Genomic DNA, 12,013 nt, shown 5'->3' with positions numbered 1-12,013 from the left:
ATGGAGAGACTTGCCTCACAGTAATCCTCAACACAGCGGTGCAGTTGGTACCGGTATTTGTTTAGACAGTTAGTTGTACCTTTTTTTTGTCTTCACACAAAAAAATAACAGCTTTTCTCCAGAAAGCTCATAGCCTTCTGGTTAAACTGTATTCTTGGCTGAAACTGCTGGAGATTCATCATACATCTAATGATGAAAGAGAGAAGGTGGAGAACCCTCTGAGGTTTCTCTTTCAAGGTCTGCGTTGTGATATTTAAGTTTTTCAGTGCAAGGAGAAGTGGAGGCACCTCTGTAAGCCAGTCATATAGTGGCATCTATTCAATAATTTGAAGAGGTCGCAACTGAGGGAGGTAGGTGATTTAGTGCTGTTTCAAAGATGGGAAGGAACGGAGTGAATGTTTTCTGCTCTACCACTTGGCAGAAAATCCTGCACTGGGGATGTGGGGTATGGATGAGTGGAGGAAGATGATGATAGGATGAAAAGTATTGAAATATTGTCCACTCTTTTCTTGTCCATGCATCAAGCTCAGTCAGTTCGCTGATGGCTAGATGAATTATTTTATCATAGTGGAAGACACTGCTTCTACTGTATTAAAGTGTTTTCTTCCAGAAACTGATACTATTTGTGCTTGGGTCTTTGCTGTCTTTGTATTTTTTGTTTGTTTTGTTGTGTTACCTTTTGGACAAAACGTGAAACAGTGCAACTTGATATTCTCCTTTTAAGACTTTACTCATCTGAATGTCTTGAGGTCCCTGCTCACTAGGAAGGGGGAGAAGAATCCTTTCCAAGAAGAAATAGGATAACAAAACAGATGCTGCCTTTTGAAAGCCTCTGTTCATATCTGAACAACCACATACATGACTAATTCGTCGTTTGTTTCTTTGTGGTAATCTGTTTTGATGGGGAACTGCAAGAATTTATAAGTTTTGGTGATCCTGAATCTTCCTATTAAAAGGGAATAGATGTTTTAGAGATATTTTAAAACAGTATGGGAATGGACATGGCTCTTTCGCTGGGATTGAAGGCATTGGGGAAGGGAAGGGATTTGCATTCTGTGACAGCGTTCAACAAACTAAAGGAAGTCCAAAGGCAGTTCCCCTCTGTTGGGACATCCAAGTCCTCTTGCTGCACCTTTGCTAACATTACTAACGCCCATGTTGGCAGAGTGGAACATTGACCCGCGTTGGCTCCGTGAGTGTCCTGTGGTGTCTGTGCGTGCGTGTGCGTGTGTGCTCTACTGCATGGGGGCAGCAGCTCCATTCGTTGCTGTAACAAATGTAAAAAAACTAAACGTGAATTAATTAGTTTTTTTCAACTTGTTACAGCAGCGAATGGAGCTGCCGCGGTACGGTGTAGACTGCAACACAGTGAAGGAGCTGCCAGAAGAATGCTCCGCACTGCCAACATTGGTGTCTGTGACATCCGGGAAGCGGCCGCTAGAGAGAGAGCAGCCAGCACGGCAGGAAACCGGCCTCTCTTTTATTTTCGTTTTGGTGAGCACAATGAATGTATCTTTTCCAGTCCATATCTGTCTGTAACTGTGCCTCATCTGGAAGCCTCTGGTAGATGCCTACATCAATATGATAGACTAGGAGCTGCCAGTGACAAGGCAGGACAACCAAAAGACAACACCTGGAAGGCCGTTACCGACTTTTATCTGTCTAGTAATGGGAAGGGAGAAGGAATACTCCTTCTTAGTAACATTTGAACACATTAGCATCTCTCTAGCTTCCATACCATGGATACTTCGGAGAAGGTTTCATACAATAAGCTGGTGAAACACAGGAAGGCATGTGTTTCTAATTCCCTTTTTGGCACTGCCTTTTTACAGAGCTCTGGACAGGTCCAAGCCCACCAGAATCCAGAGGAAGCTGTAAAAATCTAAGCACCCCTCAGTCTGTGCTATTTTCAAGTAGAGATCTCCACCTGATCTCCACTCACATCTAAACCATTCAGAAGCAGACTGACTTTTAGGAACAGGCATCAGGCTGGTAGAGCAGACTGGAGGAAGAACCTTCTGCAGGGCTACGTGTCTGCAGTGTAGACAGGCAAGGCATGACCCCAGCCATGCCTGCGTAGCTGTGTCCTTCAGCAGATACCTGTCCTGCCTTCTGGGGGTGGCCTGTGGCTGGTGGCAGGCAGTCTGCTCCTACTGCCTCGGTTTGTAGCAAGGCTGCAGAGGATTCACAGCCCCTCAAGACACCAGATTTTCTCTTGCCAACTGCTTGGGCACATGGAGGACATCACACTCTTGCCTGTGTGCTTGTCCACACTCCCACAAGGCAGTCCAGACACTGTGTAAGAGATGGCTAGAGAGAAGATTGGATTTGCAGTTCTGTCAGGACAACACACACATGTAAAAAGACGATCCCTTTGAGAAACCCTTCCCGGCTCATTTTCAAAACAATTTGTTCTAATACTGTAGAGGAGGTCCATATTGGATTCTGACTCCATTGCTTGTATTCCTCTATAGAATCATAGAATGGTTCGGGTTGGAAGGGACCTTAAAGATCATATAGTTCCAACCACCTGCCATGGGCAGGAATGCCTTCCCCTAGACCAGGCTGCTCAAAGCCCCATCCAGCCTGGCCTTGGACACTTCCAGGGATGGGGCAGCCACAGCTTCTCCACAGGGCAACCTGTGCCAGTGTCTCACCACCCTCACAGTAAAGAATTTCTTCCTAACAGCTAATCTAAATCTCCCCTCTTTCAATTTAAAACTGTTACCCCTCGTCCTATCACTCCACTCCCTGATGAAGAGTCCCTCCCCATCTCTCCTAAAGGCCCCCTTTAGGTACTGGAAGGCTGCTCTCTGGAAGGAGGTGCTGCCACTGGAAGGCAGTCTGCCCAGAGCCTTCTCATCTCCAGGCTGAACAGCCCCAGCTCTCTCAGCCTGTCTTCATAGGAGAGCTGCTCACTCCAGCCCTCTGATTATCTTCATGGCCGTTGTCTGGACTCGCTCCAATGGGTCCATGAACTTCTGAAGCTGCTCTAAGTCAAGTTCCCTCAGTCTGACATGGTTAACTTCCTTTGCCCAAGATTTTTGCAAAATAAGAATGATTAAATTTAAATTGCAGTTTCAGGTTTAACAGAATTAATGATATAAAATCATGTAAATGCTGAATGTAGGCAGTAGAAGGGTTGGCTATGTACATATATATACACACATACATATACCGGTATATACCAAAGGTCTTCTTTTTGTTACACTCACTGGGGTGCTGTCATTTTAGAAAGGGAGAGCTGTTACTTTTCAGGAATGGGATTAATCCTAATCTGAAGGGTAAAGCTGGGCAACCATGTGGTTGATACACTACCAGGTGATGTGGGCATTCACTCTTAGGCTCCCTATTTTTGACAGGACAATCCCAGAGAGCATATCCTGGAAGCGTTCAAGACCAGGCTGATGGGGCTTTGAGCAACCTGGTCTAGTAGGAGGTGTCTGGGCCCATGGCAGGGGGTTGGAACTAGATGATCTTTGAGGTCCCTTCCAATGCAAACCATTCTATGATTCTATGGTTCTGTATTGACACATCTGTGTGCAGCAATGTGCAGCGAGTCTGACATATGGGGGATGTGCTGGATCCGCTGCACATCTGCAAGTTGACTCCGCAGTGCATGCACAATAGGTCTGACACGTCCAGATGCTGCACAGACTGCACATATGCAAAGGACATTTGTACTGTTCCAGCTGGGCTGTCGAACATCCAGAAATCCGGAACGGATGTGCTGCGTTTGACAATGTTAATGGGAGAGGGGATAGGGGGAGTCCCCTTTTTCTTTCCCATTAAATCCCCACCTGCTTAACTTAGGGAGACAAAAGTACAGCTTTGTTTCCTCAAAACGCGTTCTCAGCATGTCAGTTTGTAGCTGGAGATGTTCTGTGCACAGAGTAGTTTTTCTTTTCTTAGTGTACCTGTATGTCAGACATCTAAAAATAATAGTGAATCTAGACCTTTATATCTGCACGTATATCCCAGTCTCTCTTGTGCTGTGACCTTTCTCTTTCTGCCTCTGTAGAGGAGCCCTGACAGCCCAGAGCTGAAAGTATAACCACTTAAACAGGCATTTATTTCAGAATGTCTTTCTGAAGATTATCTTGATTAGATCAGTCAGTTCTGGGTAAGATAACATGTGGACAGCTGCGTGCACGCTATTAAGAGAAACCCTCCCTAGAAGAAAAAATAACTAAATTACCTGCATCCCCCATAAGCTGTGTTTTTGCCCAATTTGCTCCCAGTCTTTTGCCAGGAAATTTGATTATTCATTCACAGAACAGAGACGATGTTGTTGTCAATTAAGCTTTGCTTCTAACAGCTTAGACATGGGTGGTTCATTCTCTCTTAATCAAGTGCTGTGTCTACACTAGATTACTTTCTGTAATTTCCCGTCATTGGTACCACCAGTGTAGCTCTATTTGTAGCGTAACCATGTAGACCAGTCACCAGTGCTTTATTTATTAAGGCTAATAAACCTGTGAGATGCGGTGTTTAAAAGGACCTGCTGCGCCTTTCACAGGCCTGGAGACAGATCACTGCCTCTCCCGCTGCTGGAGCCCCAACAGCAGCAGCGTGGGGAGATTTCAGGCTACGCAGTGCAGAGAGGGTAACACAATCGTGCAGAAGATCCCTTTACCTCACGAAGAAACAATTTTCTGTAGAATTACAGGAACCAATTTCCATATCCTCTGTTATTAACATGGCACATATTTATATATATCTGTAATGTGTGCATACATTTGCATACTTTTTTGTGTGTATGCATGCATACATTTGCTTTCAACTATTCCTGCTGCTAGCCCTTTGGGCACTCAAAGTAAACTTGGTGATTACAATTTCATTTTCTCTTCCACAGACATTGTTTGGATTTTAACATTATTTGGATTGCAAGGAAATGTTTAAACAAAGCTTGATTCTGGAATTGAAAAAGAACACCCCCATGTATTCACTTTAATAATAGTAACAAGTATTCCTATCACATCTGCCTCCCTAATTCTTAAAGATCTTATCAAGGGATAACCGTGATGGGGCATTTCAAAGCATATATGTACGTTGAGGACATGGATCTCATTGAAAGGCACATGCCTTGCGCAACTCATGGACACATTTGTGAAAACAGTGTGACAGATATTTCACAGCTGAGAAACTATGGCACATGTATGAATGCTTACTAAGTCTTGTTTTTTAAAAAGAATTTTGGTCTGAATTGATGGATGCCTTGCAGAGCCTACTTTGGTTAAAAAGGAAGGTTCTGAAAGCATCTGAGAACTACCCCTTGACGCCATCACTTAAAGCGTGATGGTTGCTGCTTCGCTTTTGCCGTGCTGAGACAGTTATCGTTTTGTGCATTCTTTGTTTTATGGTGGCACCTCCGTTCCCCTATGCTGCTAAGACCTTATAATATTAAACCTTGTTCAAATACAGAGCAAAAAATACCTTCCTTCAAAGACTTTACACCCTAATAGTAAGGCGAAAAAGTGGGTGTAAGGGAAGAAATGAGTACATGATGAAAGCAGGTAGTAACGCAGGTAGTGGTTTCAGCACTCAGCATGATGGGGTTTTTTGGGAGGATAGAAAGGGAGATACCACTGAGGGCCTTGAAACAAAGCTTGTCTATGCTGGAGCAGAGGAGATGAAGCCAGTGGAGCCATGTGAAGAACTGGGTGCTGCTGTCAAAATCAGAAACTGATGGAATTCACAATACTGCCCAAATTTGTCTGCAGTAAATTTCTGAAGGATGGATGTTAAACTGCTGGCAGCGTAAGTTGGCCAGCACGTTGGTGAATGTGTTTGCTACGTGGATAGATGGCCTTTTTCTTCATATTCCCCTAAAAGAATCTTCAAATGGTACACTGAAACTGTGAGGCTATCCAGAGAAAAATGAAAATCAAACGTCACATGTGAATTGGAGCTGTAATGTGATGTCCACCATGTCTGAGATAGCGGGGAGCAAAAAGAAGCCCACAATAGCCATGCTAAGCTTGAACTGAAAGCTATAACTTTCAAGGAAGCACTGGAAGGCAAGATCAAGATTGTAATAAGGAAAGAAGACGACCAGTTTGAACTATGTGCATTGTTTGAAATCAGAACCAAGTGCAGGAATGAGTGTGAAGGCTCACCTGTGAAGGAAAGATTGTTAATTAAACAGATCTAATCAGAAATTCCATTTTCTCTGCATTTATCTAACAGAAAGGGGCTCCACTTTCCAGGATGTCTTTGCTTGGGAGTATCACATTTTAAATCTCCTTTGGCTTATCCAGTGAATTCATTACTTAGATGTACATTTGATGGGAAGAGTGAAATGCCACGCTAAGTAACAAGTTCCGTGGGGGTGGTGTGACATTTAACCTGTTTACAAAATACACGGTGTGTTCATCGCCTGGCTTTGCTTTTAAAGCTGAGCCACCAGCCATTGCACAGAAACTGAGGAAATCCTTTGAATGGAAGGTAAATACTGTTTCTTACAACTGCACTGCAAACACTGTTTGCCTTCCTTCCCTCTAGCCCTGGAGCTGCTGGGTTTATCCTACGGCTCGCTCTCCTGGGGTCACACGCCGTAAGTTAATTTTAGAACAATAAATGTAGCCTGTGTCTAAGAATGCCTTCTGTTTCTTGACAATTAGACATTTCCACTTTTAAATATTTTTAGATTCAAAAATTTGACATAGGCATAGGAGTAAGAGATACATCAAAGCAGCTTGTCAGCTGTCATTAAGGAAACAATTGTCCTCTGTTGGAGAGGGCCATGCAGCTATTGCCACATTATCAGCACATAGCACTGCAATTTACCTACAAAAAGAAGTAATAAATAAGGGAGGAACAAAGAGGTGAAGGCAAGAAAAAAAAGAAGGAAGGAGGTGAAGCCTGGTTCCAGCTGACGGTTTTGTGCCTTCCGTGCACTTAAAAATAAAACTATCCAGCTTGCAGTGGTATTGCTTAAATAGCTTTACTGGGGCTCTTGCATTTTTAGCTAAATACAGTCAGGGCAGGATCCAGCTTGCAGATTAGGATTTGTAGATTGATATATCTGCATTAAATTGTCTGCCTATAAACCTGGTATTTAAGCTCTCATTCTTATGTGAAGAGACACAGTTAATTCAGTTGACGAAACCCAGAGAGCTTCTCAGCAAATACCTCCACTGACCACCTGCGTAGCTTCAAGGCTTCTCTGGGCTCATGGAGTTGCCTGAAGATAGATGTCTTAATACTGTTCAGGCTTTCCTACGGTGTCAGAGACAAGTGTACAGAGTGAGCACATAGAAAACAGGGCTAAGAGGGGATGCGTGCCATTCTGGTCAAGTCAGGCATCACCGTCCACAACATTTGAAAAGACATTGGGCACTCCTGAGTCCTGGCCTAGGTCTCTGTTTTTCATAATGGGAGCTTAGCTTAAGCACCTTCTTGTAGACACCTATATTTAGGTGTCTTAATCTGCAAGCTGAATCCCACATTAGCAGCATTAGATAAACAAACTAATGCTTGTATTAAGAACGTGGCTGTTTGCTCCGGTGCACCTGGTAATGCTTATGTGCAATGTGATGAGCATAAAGCACTGATTTCTCAGCCTTTTATATAAAATAACTGTGTTCCAGGCATATGTATTTCGCTAAAATTCTTCATAACTTGCAATGAGTCAATCATTAATGCTAATTATGCTTACCTTTTGAAGTCCTGCCTTAGCTGCAAGACTGGGGTGGACTATGGCATTATTAAGAACGGTGCCAGTTTGGCAGTGCCTGTGATTGTGTCTGCGTGCAGGGCACTGGCGTGATGCTGTCCTTTCTTTTATGAAAGCCATTCATTGCTCTGCCGCCTCCTTAAATTTAGGAATCGATCCAAGTATGAATTCTCAAAGCCCATTGCACCACCGCTTTCACGGATTCACAAATGCATCTGGGCGAAGCTGCACTTGAACAAGCATTAGCACTTAGCTCACGGACCCTGTGTGCTGGCTGTGAGAGCTATCAATTTTGGGGGTTTAGTTATGTTCAGAAGTAGAAGTGGGAAAAAAAAAGATGCTTGTTAGTGCACTGTATTGCTAGAGCCTTCATGGAGGTGAACAATTCTGCTGTTAACACCGCTTCGCTATTTATGGCAACACTTCACTGATTTCATGGTATTCGTTATTCTGTATGGCGTTTACTCCTACCCATCGCTCAGGAATGGCAGCATGTAGGTTCTCGCTATTGTGTACTTTGTCTCACACCATGGTTGGTGCTGTGCAAGGGAGCAGGTGCTCAGGAAGCCAAGGTGTGAGTCCAGGCGGTGCTGGCTAATTCCTGCTCCTGCCCCTTCAAGTAAGGAACCGTCATCAGCATTCTTACTGTCTCTCCAAAGTGGGGTGATGCTTTGTGATTTCTCACGTTAAAGGAACTTAGTATGAGGAAAGGTCTCCCCACAGAGGGCTGACGGAGAGCTTCTCCTCTGTATTTTAGTGCAGAATTAACTTCCTCATGTAAATTGGTGCTCTCAGCAAGCCAAGTTCACGTGTCCTGCTCTGTACCTGGGTAGAGGTTTATTCACTGTTTTTATGTTCATGGGAAAGTGGGAAGTAAAGCCAACAAATGATCCCCAGACCTCATAAAGGGAGAAGATACTTTTGATATTCTCATTTCGTTTGCTATGGCCTTAAATGGCTACTAGTGCAGGACATTGGGACTGTCTCTTTCCTAACTGTATGAAGAAACTCCCCGTTACCCATTGTGTCAGAACAGACTTAATTAAGAGAACAAACACACGTATACAAAGTAGGAGGAGGTAAACTAGTTAAAGTGGCTCAATTTTAGGATTAGGTGAGGGATTTATGTAGTAAGAACATGTAGCAGCATCATGTAGTGAACCGGAGGAGGGAAGAGCCCTTTGCAGTGTTGGTGGTGCCGTGGACGCCAGTGCTGCCTGGCCAGTTGGGCGTCCTGCTGTCTTCTGCAGCGGCAGGGTCAGTGTCTGTGGTTACCTTACACACACTGTCTTTTTTTACACCTTGGAAAAGAGCTTTGTGCACTGCCCACAGCTGCAGAAGAAGAGACTGAGACACCTGAGGTGTCTCATAGCCACGTGGCCACGAGAAGGAAACCACGGGCTTGAATGTGTTTTGTCCAATGACTTTCAGGTCTACCTGAAAGGTCTCCCTGCTGCAGCAGCTGGGCACCTCTGAAACTGATGCTTTTCCTCACAATTTAATTTCCCCATAGTGTTTCTAAAGCCTATTACATGTGGTTTTGTTGTCGGAAGGATGCATTTAATCCCCTTTTCCTGTATAATCATGGTGTTGTACTTCAGTAGCAGCATCTCAATTATTTTCATTTGTTCTTTTCCACACGCCATTGCCCTACACAAGTCACTTGCCATGGGAGGTTGCGGCGTTGCTTTCTTCAAAAAACCTCTGCCACACAGGAGCAATTTTAGGTGCACGATTGTTGGGTGTGGGCTTTTTTTAAGGATTTTTGTAAGTATATGTGATTTCCAGAAAGTATTTAATTCCTGACGATATGGATAAGGACTGAGATGAACAATGGTGGTTAGCATCTCGTATAGACTGAAACATGATTTTTTTAAAAATTTTTGATCAAAATTAATTTTATTGCTAACTTTATATTGCTGGTTCTCAGGGTGACCCAATAAAGAAGGAAAAACTCTAAGTGTACAAATGAGAAAATATTTCTTCTGATTGTTTCAATGATTTGGAAGTTAGGTTCACCTATCTTAAAGAATATAAAGGTTTGAGGGCAAGTGAAATTACACAGTACTATAGTGTGGAGACAGAGCAGTTAAATGAAGACATTTTATTTGATTTAAAAGTATGAATTATTAATCGCAATCTGAGCAGAAGAAAATTTATGGATTCACTCTGTCTTTTATGCGTCTATGAGATTTTACTCCAAGTATGTTTTTTAGCCAACCAGCCACTTTTCAACAGAATAAAAGCAGACTTGACACTGCTGATATTCCAGAGATTTATGAGAGAAGCTGGTTTTTTTGAGTTCAGTTTGTTTTCACAAAGAAATAAGTGTTCAATGCCAACTTCTTTTAAAAGATGCTTTTTGAAGAGTCAATTGAAACATAATTGAGACTGATTGAAGTCAACATAGCATTTTTGGTTGGTCTGTATTCTACGTAAAAAATCTTGTTTCCGCAAAAGTAAAGTCTTATCCCTCTCCAACAAGCAGGCATTGAATAGTTCAGAAATAGTAGTGGAGAGGTTTTACATTGTATTTTAATCAAAAAATTTGAACATATTTCCAAGCATTATATTGTTGAATCCAGTTTCAATTTATTAGTCATGTATTTGAATCCTTAATTATTAATCATTTAATAAAGTAATTTTAACAGATCTTTCCTACCACCAACCTTAGTGCAAGAGGCCAGTTTTAATTCTGTCCTTACAGTTACACATAGTGTGTAACTACTTTTTGAAGGCAAAAAATAATAGGAAATAATTAATTTTATTTCTTTAGGCAGTCCTGGCTTTTTGCCCCTGTGCGTCGCGGTGCCTAAGGCTCTGTGCTTTATTAGCTCTAAGCTGAATGCGTCACTTACTGGGCCTGTCTGCTCACGTTCTTCTCTGGGAGAGAGCAAGGTAGCATGTTATGCCACTATTGCCGATGCAGGTTTGCTTTCTTTTCCTGTTGGTTGGTTGAATTTTCCTGCTTAAGTAACTCACTTCACTCTTCTCTGGAAGTTGTCAAGGAACATTAGTTTCTAGAAGTGTTTATATACAATGCTGGTGTTATACCACTAATACCTATTTTTTTAAGAAAGCAAATTCACTATGAGAAAGGGATGAATACAGGGCTTGAATCTTAAATACTGGATGTTTCGGCTTGGCATACTGAGATGCTGCAGGTATATATATTATAAGACTGAGTTATTTTTGTTGTTTTGCTGGAATGCATTACTATTTTCAGCCTGGTTTGGTGCAGCTATTGTTTACTTTCTGGCCCTTGGTATCTGAAAAAGCCTCTAGATATTAATATAATTCCTTTCCCACAGGGTATCTAGTCTCCATAGGTTAGTATTGTGTTGTTACCAGCTGATATCATCCAGCCACATGAGTTTTTAGAGAATAAGCACTGGCTAAGTCTTCTTAGGAACTGTTTTTAACCAATTTGCGGGAAAGCTTCGAGATCCACTGCAACAGTGTCTGCCTTTGTTAGCATATTATAATATTTCCTGAATACTACTTGATGAAAGGTCACCTGTTTGGGAAAAAAAGTGACCACCAAGCTTACTGTCTGTATGCTCTTCTTATGTAGTCTGTGATCCTGGAAAAAGGTTGTCTTAGAGAGAACCAGGACAATAAACCACACCAGAAGAGCTGACCAGAGGGAAGTACCATGTAACCAATTGACATGACATGGTTTCTCCACTGAATGTTCATTTCCTATTTCTAGTGTAGGCTGAATTCCTCCTCCCTATTAAGATTCTGAAATTCAATCACAATGAGCTTGTGGTTTTTTTTATTAATGCAGGGGTGGACCAGGCATTACCACAAGAACGTCGAACTCCTGTTACTCCGTCCTCTTCCTCTCGATATCACCGTCGCAGGTCCTCAGGGTCACGTGATGAGCGCTATAGGTCAGGTAAGTAGAATTGAATACCACAGAACTGGAATGAAAATTTGAAATGGCTGGTTCTGTTCTTTTTTAAACAGAATTTTGTTGTAACCTCTTGAGGTAGTTATGCACGAGAAATATTTGTTGTGCGAATACAAGAGACACCATCCAGGCGTTGGGGTAACCCCAGGGGTGGGGTTACAAAGCCAAAGTACATCTGGAATTGAATCTGGAAAAAAATGTGAAGGGCAACAAGAAGGGCTTCTACAGGTACATCAGCAGCAAAAAGAAGATCAGGGAAAATGTGGGCCCACTGCTGAATGGAGCAGGGGACCGGGTGACAAAGGGCATGGAAATGGCCAAGATACTGAATGTCTTCTTTGCCTGGGTCTTTGCTGGTGAGACTTGCCTTCAGGAATCCAAGGCCCCTGAGACCTGATGGAATGCATCACTGGCCAACG

The 12,013-nt window shown here is 42.8% G+C and overlaps 1 protein-coding gene across 9 annotated transcripts in view; it reads left to right on the top strand.

Moving 5' to 3' along the window:
- Positions 1-12,013, top strand: part of DIP2C (disco interacting protein 2 homolog C) — a 325,086-nt gene that overhangs the window by 176,857 nt on the left and 136,216 nt on the right. For 5 of the 9 annotated variants that reach the window (XM_074574165.1, XM_074574162.1, XM_074574164.1 and 2 more), the window contains exons 3-4: positions 1,327-1,494; positions 11,469-11,579. In XM_074574165.1, the coding sequence (XP_074430266.1) occupies positions 1,327-1,494; positions 11,469-11,579 (279 nt within the window). The remainder of the gene's footprint in view (positions 1-1,326; positions 1,495-11,468; positions 11,580-12,013) is intronic. The other 4 variants (XM_074574168.1, XM_074574167.1, XM_074574169.1 and 1 more) reach the window with 2 other exon arrangements.

The sequence above is a fragment of the Larus michahellis genome, chromosome 2 (assembly GCF_964199755.1).
Source record: "Larus michahellis chromosome 2, bLarMic1.1, whole genome shotgun sequence".
Classification (NCBI taxonomy): Eukaryota; Metazoa; Chordata; class Aves; order Charadriiformes; family Laridae; genus Larus; species Larus michahellis.
The sequence above is the reverse complement of the archived record's forward strand: the minus strand, read 5'-3'. Positions and strand labels throughout refer to the sequence as shown.